Below are 21,016 nucleotides of genomic sequence, written 5' to 3'. Positions count from 1 at the left end.
CCCAGAAGGTATTTTAGGACCTGCAGGGGATTCTTTGGTTTTATTTTCGGTTTGCCATAACAACAGCTGTGGTGTCGGACAGTTTAGAATGGCTGTGGATAGTGAGATCCAAACCACTGTGGGTTTAGCTTGGTGAGAAAAAGAAGCTAATATTCCAGAATAAATCTCACCAAGTTGAAGCAGAAGCCATCGAGGTTTTATTTCTATTCCAGTTGGAAAAGGATGATGGCTGCATTAATTTGCTGTAGAAACCACCACGGTTGTTTTAGGCAGAAAAATACAGAATATATAGTTTTCAATTCATTTTTCCCTGTGCCCACCCCCTGAGATGGCTTTGCAGTGATTGGCTCTGGTGCCAGCAAGCTGGGAGGAGCAGTCGGGTACCGAGGCAGCTCATCCAATCAGAGCCAGAGCCACACTTTGGCCGCTCAGCCAATGATGAGAGAGGAGGCGGGCGACAGTGGAAACAATAAAAAAGTCATGATTATGAGTTATGAATGGCCCTTTCTGCACCTGTATGATAAGTGACCAAGGCGATAGCTTGAGCCTTCCAGCCTTGATCTTGGCTATTGTTCTGAGATTGCTTGAAATAACATTTCTGTCTGTGTTAGGGATTCATCTTCAGAAGAGGAAGGGGAGCAGGGAAGTGCTCAGGAATTGGAGGCAGAAGAAGTATCAGATAATGAGGTTTTGAAAGAGCCCACATTTCTAGAGAGATGAAAAGAGACAGAGCACAGATGGCATTCAGCTAAAATAGCTGCTAAAAACGCTGAGCTAATTGGGAGACACCCTAGCACCTCCTGCATGGGAAATTCAGGGCTATAAATCAGTAGCAGGAGCAGTCAGCTTTTTTCCCTGGAAGTCTACAAAGCTCTGCTTGGTAAGGGTCACTCGCGGAAGCCAGAAGCAATTGGTACCGGGTGCAGGGGCTCCACGCCAACAGAGGCAAAGGCAGACTGCCCAGATTAGACGTTAAGGATTTCCCCATTAGTTACAGTTATGAAGATAGTGCCTGTTCCCTGTGGACAAGATTGAGAGAGAGCCAATAGACTGTTAAAAAAGCCTTAAAGTACCTGTTTGTTTTCATTAATAAAGAACTTTGTTGAACCTTTAAGCAATCTAGAGACTCTGTTTTAAGGAAATCCAGGGGCCTTTAATCTAAGGCAGCCCTGGCGTCCCGTTGGACACATGGAATTTATATCCTGTCTACAGTCTTATGCACAGGCCCAGCGTGCGACAGCACAATGTCCATGAGCCCCATGCCCTAGGTGGTCTGCTCAAAGGCCTTCTGAAGTCCAGGAAAAGAGGCTATTTGCTTATTGTCCATGCTGATGGATTCTTTGCCAAGTCCTTTGTTTAGGGATTATTGGCTCAGGAAGTCTGATACCTGGGCCTTGGGTTGCTGAGAATAGGTCACTCTGCTCAATATTTTTATATAAACATACATACATATCATAAATGGGCATGAGGGGCATATACAGGGTTCACATGGGAAGAGGGAACATGCAGAATAGGAGAAAGATTTGTCCTAGTTACCCAAAGTTCATAAAAGTTGATATAAGGTCCATATAAGCACTGAGCAGCCAAAGTCCATCCATAAAACAGGAGGTTCATTCAGGAAAAAGGAGTCCAATTCATAAAAACAACCAGAATGGCCTGATGCTGCCCTGGGTCACGGGGGTAACACAGGAGGGGGCTTACTGGGGTCAGCAGGCTGCATGCCAAGGCAACGCATACAAGAAGAAGGAACACAAATATCGTTGCCATGTGGAGCTGTGGAATCCATGGGGAAAGGTCTTAGGCTGTTACATGGGGGCTATGGGCTAGTAGTTATGGAATGGAAAAGACAGAAAAAAGAGGAACAGAAGAGGGCTTGAGATGTGAAAAGACTATATGTGGGTGTTTTGGTGGGATATGTTTTTGTCTATTATCAGCCTGGCGTCCTTGGCAAAACTATGATTATAAACTATTTTGTATTGGGGGGGATCATGTTCGGCATCAGTTCTAGTGATAGGGCTTGGCCTTATTTATTTATTTATTTAGCAGTTTTGTATACCGGTCTTCTCACCTCCATTCAAGGGACTCAGGCCGGTTTCCAACATCAATATTACAGACAGTCATTAAAACATCATATTCTAAATCACACTAAAACATTAAAATAGCCAAATACAATCATATATAATTACAGTGGTCAGTCATCATAAAAAATCATTATTTGTCGTCATCCATCCATATCACAGGATCATGGCTCATTCGTCGAAAGCCAATCCCTAAAGCCAAGTTTTCGCCTGTTTCCTGAACGTTGAGATCAAAGGGGCAGTTCTGCTCTCCAGTGGAAGGGAATTCCAGAGTCGAGGGGCCACCACCAAGAAGGCCCTGTCTCTCGTCCCCACCAGCCGCACCTGTGAGGCCGGTGGGATCGAGAGCAGGGCCCCTCTAGACGATCTTAGCAATCTTGATGGTTCATAGGGGAAGACACGTTTGGACAGGTAAATTGGGCCGGAGCATTCTCATTGTTTCTGCCAACAGAGTATCATTCCATCACATTGTGGAGAAAAATTGGTGTCAGACACACTCATTAAAAACTAGAAACACATTCATCTTGTTGAATAAGAGCACTGTGACTTTACTTCATCTGCCATTGTTCCAACTTCTGAATTCCTGGGATTGACAGAATCATAGAATCAAAGAGTTGCAAGAGATCTCATGGGCCATCCAGTCCAACCCCCTGCCAAGAAGCAGGAATATTGCATTCAAATCACCCCTGTCAGATGGCCATCCAGCCTCTGTTTAAAAGTTTCCAAAGAAGGAGCCTCCACCACACTCCAGGGCAGAGAGTTCCACTGCTGAACGGCTCTCACAGTCAGGAAGTTCTTCCTAATGTTCAGATGGAATCTCCTCTCTTGTAGTTTGAAGCCATTGTTCAAGAAGGAGCATTTAGAATTCTTCCGAAAAGTTCTAGCACCTTACCAAATTACGGATCCCAGAATTCTATAGGATTCAGGCATGGCAGTTAAAATGGAATAATCTAAATAAATAAAAATATAATACTCATTTGTGGGATTAACATAACTCAAAAACCACTGGACAAATTGACACAAAATTTGGACACAATATACCTATCAGGCCAATGAGTGACCATCATTCAAAAAACACTGAAAAACATAGCAGAAGAGACTTAAAAAGCCAAAAAACAAAAAAATTACAACATATGCGCAAAACCACATATATACACATATACACAAATATATATACACACAAAACACATATACACAGATTGGGCCACAGCAACGCATGGCAGGAGATGGCTAGTAACACTATAAAGGTATAATATGAATGGGCCCAGGTTGCACAAAATGGGGTGGGTAGACAAAATTCTAGAGTGAAATGAATAGTTTTCCCAATTCACTTACTCTGGGCATTTTTGTTCAGCAGTGTTTTAACAGTATAGCCAATAATTTTGTTTCTTCTGCATCTTGTTTATGATCAACTTGTTTACCGCCAACTTGTTTATCTTTTCCACTTTTCTCCTCCAGATGATTTAATGCAATAACAGCAGCCTCCATGGAAAATTCTTAAAGAACAGTAATAGTTTTGCAAAGCTATTATCTCTTGGTTAGAAAATAAGTGTCTTACAACTCACTATGAAGTAAATTGTTTGCTGCATTATTACAGTGGCTTTGACTCGCTGCGGGAGAGCAAAAGCAAACAAAAAGTGTCTTTTGTTAACATTGTCCCACGCATATGAATTGAGGCAGGGATGCAGAGAGCAGCAGGGAGGAGAACACTGGAACAACAAATCCTTCCAAATGCTGAGCTCTGCTCCCTCTATAGCATCTGCCACCGCAGAATGGCAAGGAGAGCTGGGAAGAGAAGCAATTTCTTCCATCCTCTGAGGTGTCTTTGCTTTTCCTTCTGCAGCAATGTTGCCGAAGCATAAACCGATTTTATATCCCTCTTTTCACTCTTAGCTGCCCCATAGTATTTCTGAGGGGTAAACGAGATACCACATAATAGTATGCCTAGAGCTTGTCTACACTGGTTCCAAACACTGTACTCAATGCAGATAGATCCCCATACTGCACAGAGGCTCCCATTGAGTGTATTGTGGATTGCTTAACTTTAAACTGGTTTTGTTCCCTTTGGGGGAGAAAGGTTGGAGATATCGCGGAGTTCGTTGCAAACTCCAGAGTATCCCAGAGCTTTGGAGCAATCGGAACAGTGGGACTGGGTCCAGTTTGGCCCACCACCCTTTCTCTGTTTCCATCAGTACAGTTAAACAGGATTGATCCTGCCCATGTTGCTGCCACTACTAGCCAACCATCGCTACTAGCTCCTGGCCATTGCAGGTGTCTGCTGATGTCAGAATGAGACATTTGAACAACCAGCAAAAAAAGGGGGAGGTCATGTCCCAGGATGTTTCTGAACACTTGTTTCCTAAGCAAACAACAACACCCTGTATTCCTGTATATTTATTTATTATTTATTTATTTACATTATTTATATTCCACCCTTCTCACCCCACAGGGGACTCAGGGTAGATCACAATGTACATATATATGGCAAACATTCAATGCCATAGACACACAACATATATAGATGGACACAGAGGCAATTTAAAAATCCAGCTAATCTTGAGGATATTCTGGCCACCAGGGGAGCTGTCCCTTCACCAACCATTTGTGACACTGATGAAGTACTTCCTCATTCTTTGCATGCTTGCTGGAGATGTTTATGGCCTTGTAAATTAATTAAATTTGCCTCCCCACATAAGCGGTACCTGTTGGGGTTCAGCCTGTGTGTGAACCTGAACCTGATTCTCTGATTGTATTTCCTGATGCCAATTCAATGTGAATTCTGAGGCCAATTTAGATGATGATGGTTTGAGTAGTGAAAATCCTACAGCCTTGGAAAGTGAAAGTCAAAATTCCCATGAGAACATGCATTCCGAGCTGAGCGGAGAAGTTTCACTCCCTTTTCCTCCCAGGCTTAGTTCTCCAGAGAATCTGACACCTGGTCTGCCTAATGAGGATAGGCGGGGGCAGATTTGGCAGAGCCGGGGAGAAGCACAAAGTTTACGTAGGTCAGCTCGATTGAGAGAAATGCAAACAAAAACTTCAGGCGTGTCTCGCAATAGATTTCTCGGCCTTAAGTATGCCTGGTCTGAATGCAGCTTCAGACCAGGCATCGTTCCAGATTCATGTGCAAGCTTTTGCAGGTCTCCTGATTCAAGTGGCCTTGTTCCTCGGAGGTTTTCTAGTTGTTCCAAGTACAGTTAGTGGATTGCTAACAGGTTCCAGGATTCAGCAGTTTTGCTATGGGTTTTATGATCTTGTTTATGGACATTTCTTGTTGCTGATTTTTACTGTGACTTTTTACCTTTGCATTTTCCCTCTATTTTGTATTCATCTTTCACCAATAAAAAAAGGATTGTTTTCCTGAAGTCAAGTGTGGTGGATTGTTGTCTGAGGGTCCAGTTTCCTGCTCTGGGTTGCAACAGTACCTAAATTTCTTACTTGACAGATGCAACTGTCTTTCGGGCTGCAAAGGTCAACAGCAAGCTAGACAAAATTGGTCACAAATATGGTCAGAAGCTCACTCTGGCCCGGGCTGACTTCGAACTAATGACTTTCGGTCAGTAGTGATCTTAATACAGCTGACTCCCAGCCAGCTGCGCCAAAGTCCTGGTATAGAGAAGATTCCCCAAAAGTGTGAATATTAGGAAAATATTCTGTAGAGATTCTGCACTGGAGAGAATGCTAGGGAACCTATTAATCCTTGGAAAAAGAATGGTTTATAGCTTTTATCCTTACTTTTTGAGACTAGGGAGAGATGTCAGATTGAGCCCTTGCATTGAGAGCCTTAGCACAAATTAAGTACTCTTATAAGTTTGAATGTGCAGCATAATACAGAACATTGCATTCATTCTAGGGCATATTTGTGTACTACAAATTGAGTATGCCTTAAATGAAATGTGTACAACCAAAAGTGTTCTGTACTTTTTTTGGGGGGGGGGGAGTTGTAATGCTTGCATCTATAAATGTGGTAGCTTGGAAATGGGACCCAAGTCAGAACATGACATTAATTCATGTTTCATAGACTCTTTATGCACATAGCATAAGGTAGTGTTGGAGACAATATATTTTAATAATTTCGTGCAAGAAACAAAAAATGGGGTACATCAGTGTTTCCCAACGTTTTTTTTGACCAGAGACCACTTTCCAGGGACCACTTTCCAACATTAGTACCAAAAGGGTTACGAATCAGTTTTTGGTCAACTTTAGATTTGGTTTGGTTATTTGGGGGTGCTGATTCAGAAAACTGCATTGGATAGGCCACATCAGCTCTAGTTTCTGATACAGAACATATGCCATCCAATAGTTGCCATCTACTCACCTACAGAAAACCATATTTAGTTGGCACTATAATGGGGTTTTGCGAGACCAGTCACTCTCATTACAATGGTGTAGTGATGGTGAGACTGTGGATCATATTTTAGTTGTTGCAGATCACTGGTGGTCCATGGACCATATATTGGGAACCACTTGTGTACATTAGCCCATCAAAAAGCAAAGGTGTCACTATCTCAGTCACCTATGTTTTGGAATTTGGATTATTTTGGACTTCAGTATTTCAGATAAGTGATACTCAATCTGTCCTGTTGATAATGATTGGTAAGTCAAATGCACATTTATATAATGCACATGCCATTCATTTCTTTTTGTCAGGACTGGCTCTAGCCAGCAAATGATGAGGGACAAAATGCAAAGAGCTAAATGTGCCCTGTGACATTTGCTGTTCATCCTATCCTGCTCTGCTACCCTTCCATTTAATGGTTGTCTTGTTACTAGATGTAATTGGTAAATCTGAATGTTTTGGGTTGTTCCACATCCATAGGCCAATGGTGATAGTTGTCTATAAGAGATACTTCCTTTCTTACATGAGACATCTTTAAAATGCCCATTGCCTGTTTCTCAAGAAAGATCACAGAAACCAACGCTCAGTTTGAGAAAGCACATATGGCAAGGGTCAAGAACAAGTTTTGGCAGATATATTTTACATTTTTTAAAATAGATTTTTATTGGGTTTTAATTCAAAGAGAGAACAAACATCGAAAGTGGGGGAACGATTTCCAAATAGGAAAGGAGGAAAAAAAATAGATGAGGGAAGGAAAAGAAAAAAAAAAAAAACAGACTTCCTTCTATTTTTTCCGTGGTTGTAAAAAAAAATAAAAAAAATGTTCAGAATAACTGGAAAGTCTGCTACTACCCCGTATTTGCCCTCCCGTGACTGCCATGTTTCAGATTGTCAAAACTATGTTGAAGTGTTTGAAGTAGTCTTTAACCAGGTCCCAACTGTTTTTTTTTTCAGAAGACCTAAATTAGGAGTGATCCAGTAGGTTAATTTGTCCATATTCATTAGTTCTAGATTTTTTTTCTTCCAGTCTTCTTTTTTTGGTATTTCTTTCCATCTCCAATATTTAAAAAACACTATTCTGGCTGCTTGGTTTTGTCTTCCAGTACTTCTAACATTCCTAGTAAGAAAAATTCTGGATTTTTGTCAATCTTTAAGTTTAATATTTTTTGTATGTGTGTGAATTTCCGACCAACACTTTTTCACGTCCGGACAAGTCCACTGTGAAGTCTCGGCCTAGTTTTTAGCCCTCTGTTTATTTCCCTAGAGGTGGACTGTTCCATTCTGCTAAGCGTTAGAGTAGTAGCTTTGGATCCTCCTAGATGCCAAGCTCTGTTGGTTCAACCCATTCTAGCTCAGAGCTTGGTAGAAAGACTTTTTGCTCCATTCTTTTTGGACATAGCTTATAGTAGTTAGCCAGAAAGTGTCTGGTCTGGCTTAGCAGTCTGGAACAGGCAATCCTTAGCACGTATTTGCCTTAGAGTCTATAGATTATAGTTTATGCTATAAAGAATAGCTGTATTTGCCTCATAGATTAGAAAGTATTTGCCCAAAGAATATAGATGCACATGCCATAGTTAATAGCTGTATTTGCCTCATAGATTAGAATGTATTTGCCTTAGAGTCTATAGATTATAGTATATGTTATAAAGAATTCATCTGTATTTGCCATAGAATTATCTGTATTTACCATATAGATTAGATAGTACATGCCCCAGAGTTTATAGAGAATGCTTACCTCATAGAAAATATAGTTGTTGTTACTAGGCCTGGGTAACAACGGAAAAATTTGTTTCTAAAATCGATTCGTTTTTTGGGGTTTTTTTGCGTTTCGTTATTTAAAATAATTACAAAATTTTCCTTAAAAAAAGTTCGATATTTACGAAATTTCGTAAATGTGAAAAAAATTACAAAACATTAACTAATCGATTTCCGAAACAATAACGAATCGATTCGTTAATGGCGGACGCGACCGCGAAATACGCTAAAAAACCTCCAAAAACTTCTGAAGCTTCCCTCTCCCTCTGTTGTTGACTGTTGGTGTGATATTATAATTTTTTTTCACTAATTAAACAAAAAACAACTATAAAACTTGCCCCAGACATGCGGAAATAATAACGAAACGACCTCAAACCAATAACGAAACGAATACATAACGAAATACGAAGCATTTACTAAACGAATTGAAAAATTCGTTTCGTTTTTAAGTTGCTCCAGAATGGTTCGTTATCGCTTCGTTAACAAAAAAATAACGAATTTTTAACGAATTACGAATTAACGAAACGAAACCGCCCAGCCCTAGTTGTTACCTCAAAGCACATACCACCATTATACCTCATAGCCTCCTGTTATCTACATTTACCTCAGTTATACCTTATACCTGTTCCTTACTATTCTAATTCTATACCATCAAAATTCAAACTGCACCTTTGTATACCTTGTTTTGATTCACCTTGATTATTCAGTAAACTTAATTGGTTAATTTTAGTCTCGTCTCTAGAGTTTTATTTTGGAGGTATTAAAGTATATTTAGGACATACCGATGATCACTGGGAAATTAGCCGTACACATATAATTTTCTCTTCATCTTCCCGGTGTGCCATCATATCCACCATACATGGTAAAAGGTCCTTGTTTGTTGGGCGCATTTATAACACTTATCTGATGTGTTTTTATAATCTTTTGAAATCTTATGTGGAGTAAGGTACCACCTATAAATAATCTTCATCCAGTTTTCCCTCAGTTCGTAAGCATATGTGTATTTGATCTTTTGATTCCAAATCTTTTCCCATTTCTCTAATTTTATTGTATGTCCTACATTTGATGCCCAATTGATCATGAAATCCTTTATTTGTTTCAGTAGTCCATTCCAATATTTTATGATATATCTTGGTTATTAATTTGCTGTCTGATTTCATTATGTTGTCCCAAAACAAGTTGTAACTAGCAAAAAGCAAAATTGGAATTTATTTATTTATGAATGACTGTTTAGAGATCTATCACCAACTTTTGGGGCATTGCAAACTCTTACAGGAAATAACCATGCATGGTAAATGATTGAAAAAAAATCATAAAACAAATTTGAAATTCACTAAATAACTCTGGAATATTGGAGAAAATTTTTCTTGAAGCAGAACGTACTTTTAAAAGTTAACATCACAGTGTAGTAGAATGACACAAAAAATCTTTTCTACTCGCTTGCTTTTTAAAAGAATCATGATGGAAAGATTACCAGGAATGAACTCCGTCGCATTTTAGATTGCATCATGTTCCGAATAAGTGATGATGACTTCCAAGAATTAATCAAGATAATTGATCCAGAACACACCGGAGAGCTCAGCTACAATATGTTTTTGAACCTGTTTGAAGACAAGGATGCACTGGTAAGTGTTCAGCAGTACATATCTGTATCATCAGTAGAACCAAACAGTAAGTAATAGGCCTGGGTAACAACGCAAAAATTTGTTTCTAAAATCGATTCGTTTTTTGGGGTTTTTTGCGTTTCGATATTTAAAATAATTACAAAACTTTCCTTTTTAAAAGTTCGGTATTTACGAAATTTCGTTATTATTAATGAATCAATTCGTTAAAATGGCGGACGCGGTTGTGCAACATGAAAATATTAGTTTTAAATAACAGTTTTAATAATAATAGTTTTTAATAATAGTTTAGACATGCCTAGCTCTTTCAGCTGCTCCTCATAGGGCTTAAATCTCATAGGGCTTAAATCATAGGGCTAATAGTTTTAGTCCGCCCCCTCTCTATCCCTCCCTCCCACCCACGCGGTCGCCTCCGTCTCGCGCACGCAGCGCGCGCACAGCCAGAGATAGAGGCGGCACACATACCACTTTAGAGAGAGGGAGAGAGAAGAATCGGGTGGTTGCTCCGCTGCTGTTGCTGCGCCTCCTCCTGCGTTTCCTTTTCCCGGCGGGGGAGGCGATCGGGGGAGTCAGCGGCCTTGCCGCTGCTGCTGGGCGGCGGATGCCAGGGCCCCGCCGAGCAGGCACGCCGGACCACCCCTGCGCCGGGCTGGGCATGTGTGGGGTGTGCGCATGCCCAGGTGAGCCGGGAAAAGGGGGAAGAAGGGGGCGGGGGGAGCCAGGGGAGCGAGGGGAGGAAGCCAGGCCGGGAAGGGAGCTTGCTCGCTCAGTCTCTCTCTCTCTCGCCTGCCTTCCCTTCTCCTTGCCCCTGCTCGGGCCCCTTTGCAGCCAGGAGCTGAAATAATAACGAAACAATTACAAAACAATTACAAAATAGCTTTAAAAATTCGTTTTTTTAAAAAATTGCTCCAGACTGATTTGTTATCGTTTTGTAATTCAAAAATTAACAAATTTTTTAACGAATTACGAATTAACGAAACGAATTGCCCAGCCCTAGTAAGTAAGTCTTATGCTTTAAATATAGCTCAACCATTGAAAATTTTTAAAAATAGAAATATTTTTATAGAAATGGTTCAAGATGCTAAGTCCTTTACCCATCCTGAGCTGAATAAACTTTTAGCAAGTGTCATGAATTTTCAACTTGTGCTTTGATAAAGGGCCAAGAAGGAAAGAATTAATTTCATGGGGCAAACTGCAGGAAACTGTAAAAGTAGATGTTTTACTTGGTCTCCCAATATAGCAAAAGACGCTGTGCAGCAAAGCATTATGATATTTTTCTTTTTTGCTTTGAAAAAGGAGCACTCAAAGGGGTCAGACACAATGTGAAAGAATTTACATTTACCACACTGTGTGGGAGGTTATGGGAACCATATTCCTTCCCTGACTGTTTTCTAGATCTTGTATCCCAGGGGTCTTCAAACTAAGGCCCGGGGGCCGGATAAGGCTCTCCAAGGTCATTTACCCGGCCCTCGCTCAGGTTCAACCTAAGTTTGAAACTACTTGAAAGCACACAACAACAACAACAACAACAACAACAGTCCTATCTCATCAGCCAAAAGCAGGCCCACACTTCCCATTGAAATACTAATAAGTTTATAATTGTTATAATTGTTCTTCATTTCAATTATTGTATTATTTAAGTGATTTTTGCACTACAGATAAGATATGTGCAATGTGCATAGGAATTCATGCTTTTTCCAAATTATAATTCGGCCCTCCAACAGTTTGAGGGACTGTGACCTGGCCAGGGGTCAACAAAAAAGTTTGTTGACCCCTGTTGTATCCAGTAGCTGCCTCTGAGGATGGTAGCATATATCTGGAAACAGGATGTCCAGCAGCATCTTGCAACAATTAAAATTTGCAGTGGTATCCTGTATCACTTCTAAACAATATGTCACAATTTAGATTAAGGTTATGGCTTCTTTCTTTGCTCCATTCGATCTTTGTGATTGAATTGGGACAACTTTTTCACAATGCCTGCTATAAGCTACATGCTGAAGGTGACATGTGCATAGGTTTTTTCTTAGTTGTCCTGCTGCTTAGAAATTATCTTCCTTGTATTGTCGAAGGCTTTCATGGCCGGAATCACTGGGTTGTTGTAGGTTTTTTCAGGCTGTATGGCCATGGTCTAGAGGCATTCTCTCCTGACATTTCGCCTGCATCTATGGCAAGCATCCTCAGAGGTAGTGAGGTCTGTTGGAACTAGGAAAAAGGGTTTATATATCTGTGGAATAACCAGGGTGAGACAAAGGACTCTTGTCTGCTGGAGCTAGGTGTGAATGTTTCAACTGACCACCTTGATCAGCATACAATGGGCTGACTGTGCCTGGAGCAAACTTTTGTTGAGAGGTGATTAGATGTCCCTTCCTACTTCCTCTCTGTTGTTGTGCTGTTGCAACTTTACTTTGTGTTGCTGTAATGTATCGCTGGGCTTGGCCTCATGTAAGCTGCTCTGAGTTCCCTTTGGGGAGATGGTGGCGGGGTATAAATAAAGATTATTATCATTATTATTATTATTGACACAAAAGCACAGTATGTCACAGCAAACGAGATCTATGTGCTGGATTTCGTATCACAAAATCACACGTCGAACACTTCCCAAGCGTCTAGGACTGTGTGATGTTGTTATTATTATTATTATTATTATTATTATTATTATTATTTTAGAACTATGTGTACTGTTCTCTATGATTCGGCATTCTTATGATTAAACCTGTACGTGCTATTAATCACACAAATTAGAGTGAGGAAACATCATATCTTCAGTTCTACTAAACCTCTGATTATATGGTAAATAGTATTTGCTGGACTGCTGTGGCTTCCATTCTGCATGAAGCAAGAGTTCTTTCAGATTAATTTGGTTATATTTTCCAAAAATGCTGCATGGTGTGGTTTATGATAGCAGAGCAATGGCAGTGCTAAATCTGGTGCAGGAGAGACAGCAAATATTTTTGGGGCACCTTAAACACTGATGGGTTTATTGTTATATATGTTTTTATAGACTACAGCCCATTGCATCAGGTGTAGATAGTGTTGTCTTTGGTTTTATCTTCAGTTGACAAATATCTCGGTACTCTTATTCTCCTGTTTATTGTGGTTATGTAGGCTCTATATCTATGTATTTATCTACCAGTCAATCAATTGCTTTATTTATACTGCATATTTCTCCTGGCACAAAGTCTCAAGGCATTTGATAGATTAAAAGGACTACCAATAACCAATAAAGCAACATGCAAAAATCAAGATCAAAACCTTTTAAAACATTAAGAGCATAGAACAAATGTTTTGAACACTAAAACAGAAATCCCTTGCATGTGAAACAATCAGTTCCCAAACACCTAGTGACAAAGAGATGTTTTCATCTTCCAAGAGGGAAAAAAAGGACAGCAAGGAGGGAGCCAGCCTAGCCTTAGTAGAAAGGGGGTTCCAGAATATGGGAGTAATTGTATTTCATAGTATTGAAAATCTGAAAAAAAAATAGTTTTAAAAGGTTCCTTATTCACAAAACTTCAGAGAAAATGATAAATAATACAGAACTTTACATTCTTTAAATGTGAGGAAAGAGAATTTGGGATGAATATTACTATCTGTTATAGATCTTTCTATATTTTTCCCCAGTTCAAGTGTCACCAATAGCTATGCCCTAGTTCATATTGTTCCCTCTCCCAGGATCCTGGTTTGCCTTACCTGTCAGCCGCTTAAGGTTGCTTCCCTTTGCATTTTTCCCAGGGCAGCTGCAGTTTTGCAAGAGTCTTAAAAGTTAATAGTATCGGTGTCTGCAGGCCTCTTTGCAACTATTGGCTTAGAGACCAGCTCTTTCAGTTTAGGCACTGCTTTTTCTCCCAGGGAAAGATCTCCATTTTAGATTCTCCCCTGCCTTTTCAGTTTGAGGAAAGATTTCAGGCGTGCTTGATGGTTAAGCAATTAGCTCTGGGAAAACCATTGCAAAAGCTACTCTTTAGATAAGTATTAAGCTAAACTGAGTAAGCTATATTGAGATAATATAGATAGTATATTGTGTTTTGAGCTTTTTTGAGGTATTATAGACAGATAAGCTTAGTTGAGAAGATTGAGTTATATAGTTATAGAGAGAGAGTTGTGACTGCTTTGTCTCCAGGACTGACCTTAAGTTATAGATAGGGAAAACGTCTGCCTTTTTCTAAACCACAACAGCTTTAGGTTAGGGTGTTAAGATTCCAGAATCTTATCTGCCATCTGGAGAAAGGGTTGCCTCTGTTACTATAGAAAATAAAGAATATTTTTGTAGCTTCATCTATTGACTGTTTGCTTGCAACCGTATGAACTGTGCCAAGTCTTCAAGGACTTTGTGTAAATAAATATTCTTTTTTGATGTTTAAAACCAGTACTAGTCTCAGTTGCTTAGTATCTTAAGTTTTCAAGATAGACAACTGCAGTTCGCTCAGCTATATAGAGAAGCACATTGCAGTCTTATTTTTTATATATAATTTTACCTGAAACCTGAAGCTCAGTAGTGGTTTTGGCCCTCTCTGCCCCCAAGAAACATCTGGATCTGCATTTATATTTAAGGGATTCCCAATTAATAGTTATATAGTTGTTTTATTCTGCATTTATATTTATGCCTCCCAATGTGTTTTCAGCAATTCCATATGGTTTGTTGCTATGTGTAACTTTTTATGGGACTTCGGAAAACACAAATTACGTGTGTTGTAAAATACTGGATATTTTATGCTATCTAGTGGATTGTTTATTATTTATTTATTTATTTACTTACTTTATTTATATACCGCTTTTCTCAGCCCTCAGGTGACTCAAAGCGGGGAACGACATCGATACAAAACATCACGAAACAAATATAGGGCAATTAAAAACAATTGTAACATAAATCATTAAACATCAGTATAACAATCATTAGCGCCTCAACAGTAAAATCAGAATCCAGTTTGTGTATATGTATGTGGGTGGATGGGACTATTCTCTCTTTGTTTGCAACATGTGTAGTTTCCACAGAGGAAATTTCACTGGTAGGAATTACACTTGTCCTTTTAAGCATCTATTCCAGTGAACCAAGCAGTGATTAATTTTAATTCTTTTGGAAATTACTAATAGGTTCTTCTTAAAAACAGGTACAATTGAACCTCTACTTAAGACTATTCCAACTTAAGAGCCTTTTAAGTTAAGAGCTGTCCCTCGGCCCTGGTTTTGCTTTGACATAAGAGCAGTGTTTTGAGTTAAGAGCTATAGCCAGAGGGAGTGCTAGTGTGAGAGTACAGGGATTTAAGGCTTCAAGGGAGCAGCTTTCATGCCTCGTGCTCTTGTCTGTTTTTCTCTTGTCCGCTCTGAGGAACTTTGTGTTAGTAAGTTAGTTGAATTTGGTGGTTTTTATACCTGGTATGTTTGACTTCATGAAGAAAGAGAGGTGGAGAGAGCAAGAGAGGGAGGGAGACTGGAATGTGTACATTATGAAGAAAATGATACTTCTCCCTCTTCACTTTGTACTTTGAGCTTCTATCATTTTAAAAGTGATCTTTCTTTTTTATTGTTCCATGTCAATGTGCAGGTTTTGCCTTGCGGGTACACACATTTTGTTGCCTCAAATGGGTTTCTTTGCCATAACTTTGTACTTCTACCATTTTAAAATGTATCTTTCTTTTTTAGTGTTCCATGCAAATGTACATTTATTACATTATTTGTTATTTATAAAGTACATTTTCTTATTTAAAAACAAGTAGCACAAATTGTGTTTTCAATGGGAAATTTTGCTTTGAGATAAGATCATTTTGAGTTAAGAGCTCAGTCACAGAGCAAATTAAACTCTTAAGTCAAGGTATCACTGTTTATATTCTCTTGTAAATATGAACGTTGATTACTACTTTTTCCAAGTGATGTTAAGATGATCAAAAGTCGACAAGCAGAGTACTCTTGTAGATACTCTGTTGACTTAAATAAATGATCTTCAGATGGTTGAAAGGCTCTGGTATTCTGTAATAACTCTAATGCCTGTTGTAGGGTTTAAGCTGCAATTCCCATCAACCTTCACCACTGGGCCCATCTACACCTATATTAAAATTTGGGGCCAGCCCGAAGAAGTAATACTCCATATTTGTCCTGCATTAGGACAGAGTCCAGCTGATTCCTCCTAGACCAGTGGTTCTCAACCTGGGGGTAGGGACCCCGAGGGGGGTCACAAGGGGGTGTCAGAGGGGTCGCCAAAGACCATCAGAAAGCACAGTATTTTCTGTTGGTCATGGGGATTCTGTGTGGGAAGTCTGGCCCAATTCTATCATTGGTGAGGTTCAGAATATTCTTTGATTGTAGGTGAACTAGTAGAGTTTGGGGAAAATAGACCCAGCAACTACAACTCCAAAATGTCAAGGTCTATTTTCCCCAAACTCTACTAGTGTTCATATTTGGGCATATTGAGTATTTGTGCCAAGTTTGGTCCAGATACATCATTGTTTGAGTCCACAGTGCTCTCTGCATGTAGATGAACTACAACTCGCAAACTCAAGGTCAGTGCCCACCAAACCCTTCCAGTATTTTCTCTTGTTCATGGGAATTATGTGTGCCAAGTTTGGTTCAATTCCATCATTGGTGGAGTCCAGAATGCTCTTTGATTGTAGGTGAATTATAAATCCCAGCAACTGCAACTCCCAAATGACAAAATCAATCCCCCTCCCCCCCCCCCAGTATGCAAATTTGGGCATATGAGATATGTGTGCCAAATTTGGTCCAGTGGATGAAAATACATCCTGCATATCAGATATTCATATGACGATACATAGCAGTTGCAAAATTACAGTTATGAAGTAGCAATGGAAATAATTTTATGATTGGGGGTCACCACAACATGAGGAACTGTATTAAGGGGTCGCAGCATTAGGAGAGTTGAGAACCACTGTCCTAGGCCATCACCTTACCTTTTCTTGGTGGCCCTTACTCATTGACTGGAATGAAGTTAGTTGGGGCACAAAGGCAATCTGAGAATGGAGAAGGGGGAGGAAGGGCCATTCCTCCCCTCTCCTCTCTCATGTTGCTGTGGTGTCCTGGTTGACATCACTCTATCTCATGAGCAATGACCACCAGGCATTTCCTGTCTGGTCACAGCTACACTCCAGATCAACCCTGAAGAAATGTGGTAGTGAGAATGAGGGTGGTAAGGGTCGTTCTGCAGTGGCACCAAATCAGGTTTGGTGATACCACATGATCATAACTCCTGCCTCCCTCCTTATTGGCACAGAGTCTGGCCATACAGACTTCTCACCAGGCATGTAGCCGGGGGGGGGGGGAGGGGGCTTGGGAGGCTTCAGCCCCCCCCCCCCGAAATTCTCATGGTGGTTCGCGAAAAGGCCTTACTGGTGCATTATTTAAACTGTTATGTTTATTCATATCATGATCTGATCACCATACTCAATATATCCCATATGCATGGGGGTATTGGGGTAATGATACAAAAGGTTTGCTAGGCTAGACCCTCTTTCACTCAGACTCACCCCCCCCCGAAACTCAGCCCCCCCCGAAACCCCCCCTGAAAATCTTTTAGCCCCCCCCCCCAAAAAAAAAAACGAAATCCTGGCTACGGGCCTGCTTCTCACATTCTGGATTGACCCCAGGGTAATGTGTAGATGCAGCCTTAGTACAATTAATGTTGTCTGGGTTTAACAGCAGCATTTTCAGTTTTAGTGGACATATCTTTGCAATGACTTGAAATTTAAAAGGGTGATATCGTCCTTTTTTAAAACACGTATGCACATACAACCTTTTCCTGGAACTATAATATGATGTGGTTGAAATACAGTGTAGCTTCTGACCATAATTTTTATTCAGCATCTTATCTTCTTTGGAGTGAAACTATGCTATCAGTATTTTTACTGCTGCATTATACTAAGATAAACAGCCCCTCCACCAAAGGTTTTATAGTTTCATCAGAAGCTTTCATGATATTTCATGTTTATTAGATTATTTTTAGGGTCTCGGTACTCAAATAAACACTGATTTACTCTTTGGCTAAGGCAAATATAAGCCGATTTTTGAGGAAGGGAGAAGGACTTGGTGATAATTAGATGGCATACCCAGAATGCATGGTGCAGGATTTCCTGTTAAATAATAAGTTGTTTCAATTGTTCTGCAAAAAATAAATAAATTATGGAACAGCCTGGAATCATTCAAATTCAACTTCAAGAAGGTTTTTTTTCTTTAAAAAGTTCATAGTTTCAAGACATTTGCCCCGAACCCTTATCTCAGTTTTTGAGATGAATCATGCTTTTGCAGAGAGCATCTTCATATCTTACGAAACTGTCATCTCTCACATATTTTAGCACTGTTTGACCACCTTTTGCTGCTCTCAGACATCTATGTAGAATGACATATGTGTGGAAAACATGAAGCGATATGCAACTACACAGAGAGCTCAAGAAAGGAGGGCTCTATAAACATGACCCCAATTATTTCCATTGCAGAAAATGTGGTTCCATGATATCTAAGAAGACCCCCCGTAACAAAACCTGGGCCTTCCTTGTTAGTCTCTATCTTTGGTAAAATAATGCAAGAGGAGCTTCGTTCTTATGGGGAATGATATTAGGATCTGAGATCTAATTTTTTTTATACCTTGTATCAGATCCTAAAGGACTCTGGACAAGACTCAAACTTTCAGCACTTTGTAAATTCCATCTACAGTGCATGTGCTGGTACGGCTGTACCAGGAGCTCCAACTTCATTTTTTTTCCTATTAAATGTCTGCATGCATTCTAAGGTTTCAGGCATTCTGCAAAGGTGACTTCCCTTGGTTTGCATTTATAGGGCCAATGACCCATCAATCGTTGTTAAGTTTTGGTTCCCCCCCCCCCTTGCCCCAGGGCCCTGGGAGGAGAGGGAGCCATTTTTAGTTCAGTCTTACAGAAGGAAATTAAGCTACAGGACGTGGACCAGCTCCACCTACAGAAAAGCTTCATTTCCTACAGCTTCGGGGGAAACAGTTTCCGGGGTGAAATAGTCCCAAAGCTCTGGCTGGGAACTTACAGCCTCTCAGCCTTACAGCATTCAGGGGAAACAGTTTTACAGACCCAAAGAACTCCAGCTGGAGAATCTACAAAGCCTTGACTGGTAGGTCTACTCGGGACCCAAGACGTAGTTTGGAACCGGTAGTAGGACCCACATCAGCAAAGCCTAGATAGTAGATTACCTGGGAGAGGTTAAAAAAGGGTTTTCCTTTCAAAGGAAAAGAAACAGTTCTCAAAACCAGTTGCCTGTCCCTTGTGGACAAGATAAAGAAAGCTACCAGTCATTTGTATGATTGCCATTGAAGATTGAAGAAGTATTTGTTTAATTTGTTCAATAATAAAGGACTTTGTTAAACCTTTCAAGCCTCTAAAGACTCTTCCAGAGGAAAATCCTTAGGGCCTCTCTATCAAGGCACCCTGGCTTCCCGCTGGGCACAAAGTGCACGTCCTGTTCAAAAGACAATTATTACAGGCCCAGCACGTGACAGCACAGTACATGAAATTTATTTTTACTGGGTTTAGAAATACTGCATAAATATCCTAGACATACGAAAAGTCAGCACTGGGCCAGATCTGTGGGCTCATTGATAATTGGGATGAGTTGGTTGACGCCTGGATGCAGCCACATGTATGGGCGAACCCTTATATACATCTGTAAACAAAGAAAGTGGTGTCTTTTTTCTCCAAACTGTTCTGTATGTCTGGTATTTGGATTTGGTGTTTGGAGCACATCTCACGAATTACACAAATCCAAATAAAGGCTGACTTTTGCTTTTATTGGCAAATGAGGCCCTACTTAATAACTTCCACTAGGTATTTCCTTTATATGTCTTCGGGTACATTCAACTCAAATATTAATTTGGGGCTATTCATTTTTTTATTCATTGCTGATTTTAAACAGTGCCAGATGAGATTTTAAAAAATGCACAAAAATTGGACTTCATCTTTGGAAATGTTCCACTGGGAAAGTTTTAATTCCATACTCATTTTTACTCAGGCAAGTTCCAAATTGATTGGTGATTCAAGGAAGGCTAAAAAACCAACATCTGTCCTCGAAGCATGGAAGATTGTAAGTAACCTAACCTTGCTTTTTAAACAAAAATTAAAAATTATTTTCATAATTTTGCTATACAAAGTCGTACCATTCTTTGTAAATCTATGAATTCCTTGTCCAAATGCTTGCATAATAGGCAGAAGATGTATTGGCTGAGCAAGTCAAAGGATATTGGAATGAGTTTAGCAAAGCACTGCGGGCATTTGACCCACAAAATAATGGCATTGTCAGCAGAAATAATTTCCGGAAAGTTCTTCAGCTATATTGTCCCTCATTAAATGACGACCATTTTATTGCGTAAGTAGCCAGTACAGGAGATATCAATCTTGTTTTTGAAAAAATTGTCATCTCTTTGTGAATCTTTGATCATTACAAACAGTGATACGTAGTGATTGTACACCCTTTTCCAGATATCATTTCTGTCTGCCAGCAGCAATCTGGAGTTTAATTTGTGTGTCTTTGTCAAGATGAATCACATTACTCCAAGGAACAGTGGATGGCAGTGTTCCTTCATAAACATTGTCCTGACAAAGGATTCCTGATCCAAGCTGCTGCATTTTCACTTATCAGGTTGACATGATTCCTTAAACATGCTGATTTTGGACATAAGCCTGGCAGGAAGTGTCATAACCACGCAGGGGGATTTTAACATAGCTTTAGGAAATGTGATATTAAAGAGAAGATTTCCAGCACTGAAAAAAAAGAACAAACCACTTTTGTAAGTTTTTATGTTCTGTGACGTTGTTACTGACTTAGAAAAGTTGAGATAAGCCCCTGTTGTAACCAGAGTGCAATCTACTAGGGCTGGGTGGTTTCGTTTTGTAATTTCGTAATTCGTTAAAAATTCGTTATTTTTTTGATAACGAAGCAATAACAAACCATTCAGGAGCAACTAAAAAACGAAACGAATTTTTAAATTCGTTTCGTAATTGTTTCGAATTCATTTTGTATTTGTTTCGTTATCGTTTTGAAATCGTTTCATTATTATTTCTGCATGTCTGGGGGAAGTTTTATAGTTGTTGTTTGTTTAATCAGTGAAAAAAATATATAAATATCACACCAACAGTCAACAACAGAGGGAGAGGGAAGCTTCAGAAGTTCCCCCTGTTCCATTTGGAGGTTTTTTTAGCGTATTGCGCGGTCGCGTCCGCCATTAACGAATCGATTCGTAATTGTTTCGTATTGTTTTG

At 39.8% G+C, this 21,016-nt stretch overlaps 1 protein-coding gene across 1 annotated transcript in view; it reads left to right on the top strand.

Annotated features, from left to right (window-relative positions):
* The window catches only part of EFCAB6 (EF-hand calcium binding domain 6), a 195,047-nt gene that overhangs the window by 58,759 nt on the left and 115,272 nt on the right, over positions 1-21,016 (top strand). Inside the window, exons 11-13 of the mRNA XM_060778167.2 lie at positions 9,627-9,797; positions 19,770-19,841; positions 19,963-20,123. Coding sequence (XP_060634150.2) covers positions 9,627-9,797; positions 19,770-19,841; positions 19,963-20,123 — 404 coding nt within the window. The remainder of the gene's footprint in view (positions 1-9,626; positions 9,798-19,769; positions 19,842-19,962; positions 20,124-21,016) is intronic.

Source organism: Anolis sagrei, chromosome 5, assembly GCF_037176765.1.
Source record: "Anolis sagrei isolate rAnoSag1 chromosome 5, rAnoSag1.mat, whole genome shotgun sequence".
Taxonomy (NCBI): domain Eukaryota; kingdom Metazoa; phylum Chordata; class Lepidosauria; order Squamata; family Dactyloidae; genus Anolis; species Anolis sagrei.
This window is presented reverse-complemented; position numbering and strand designations above follow the sequence as displayed.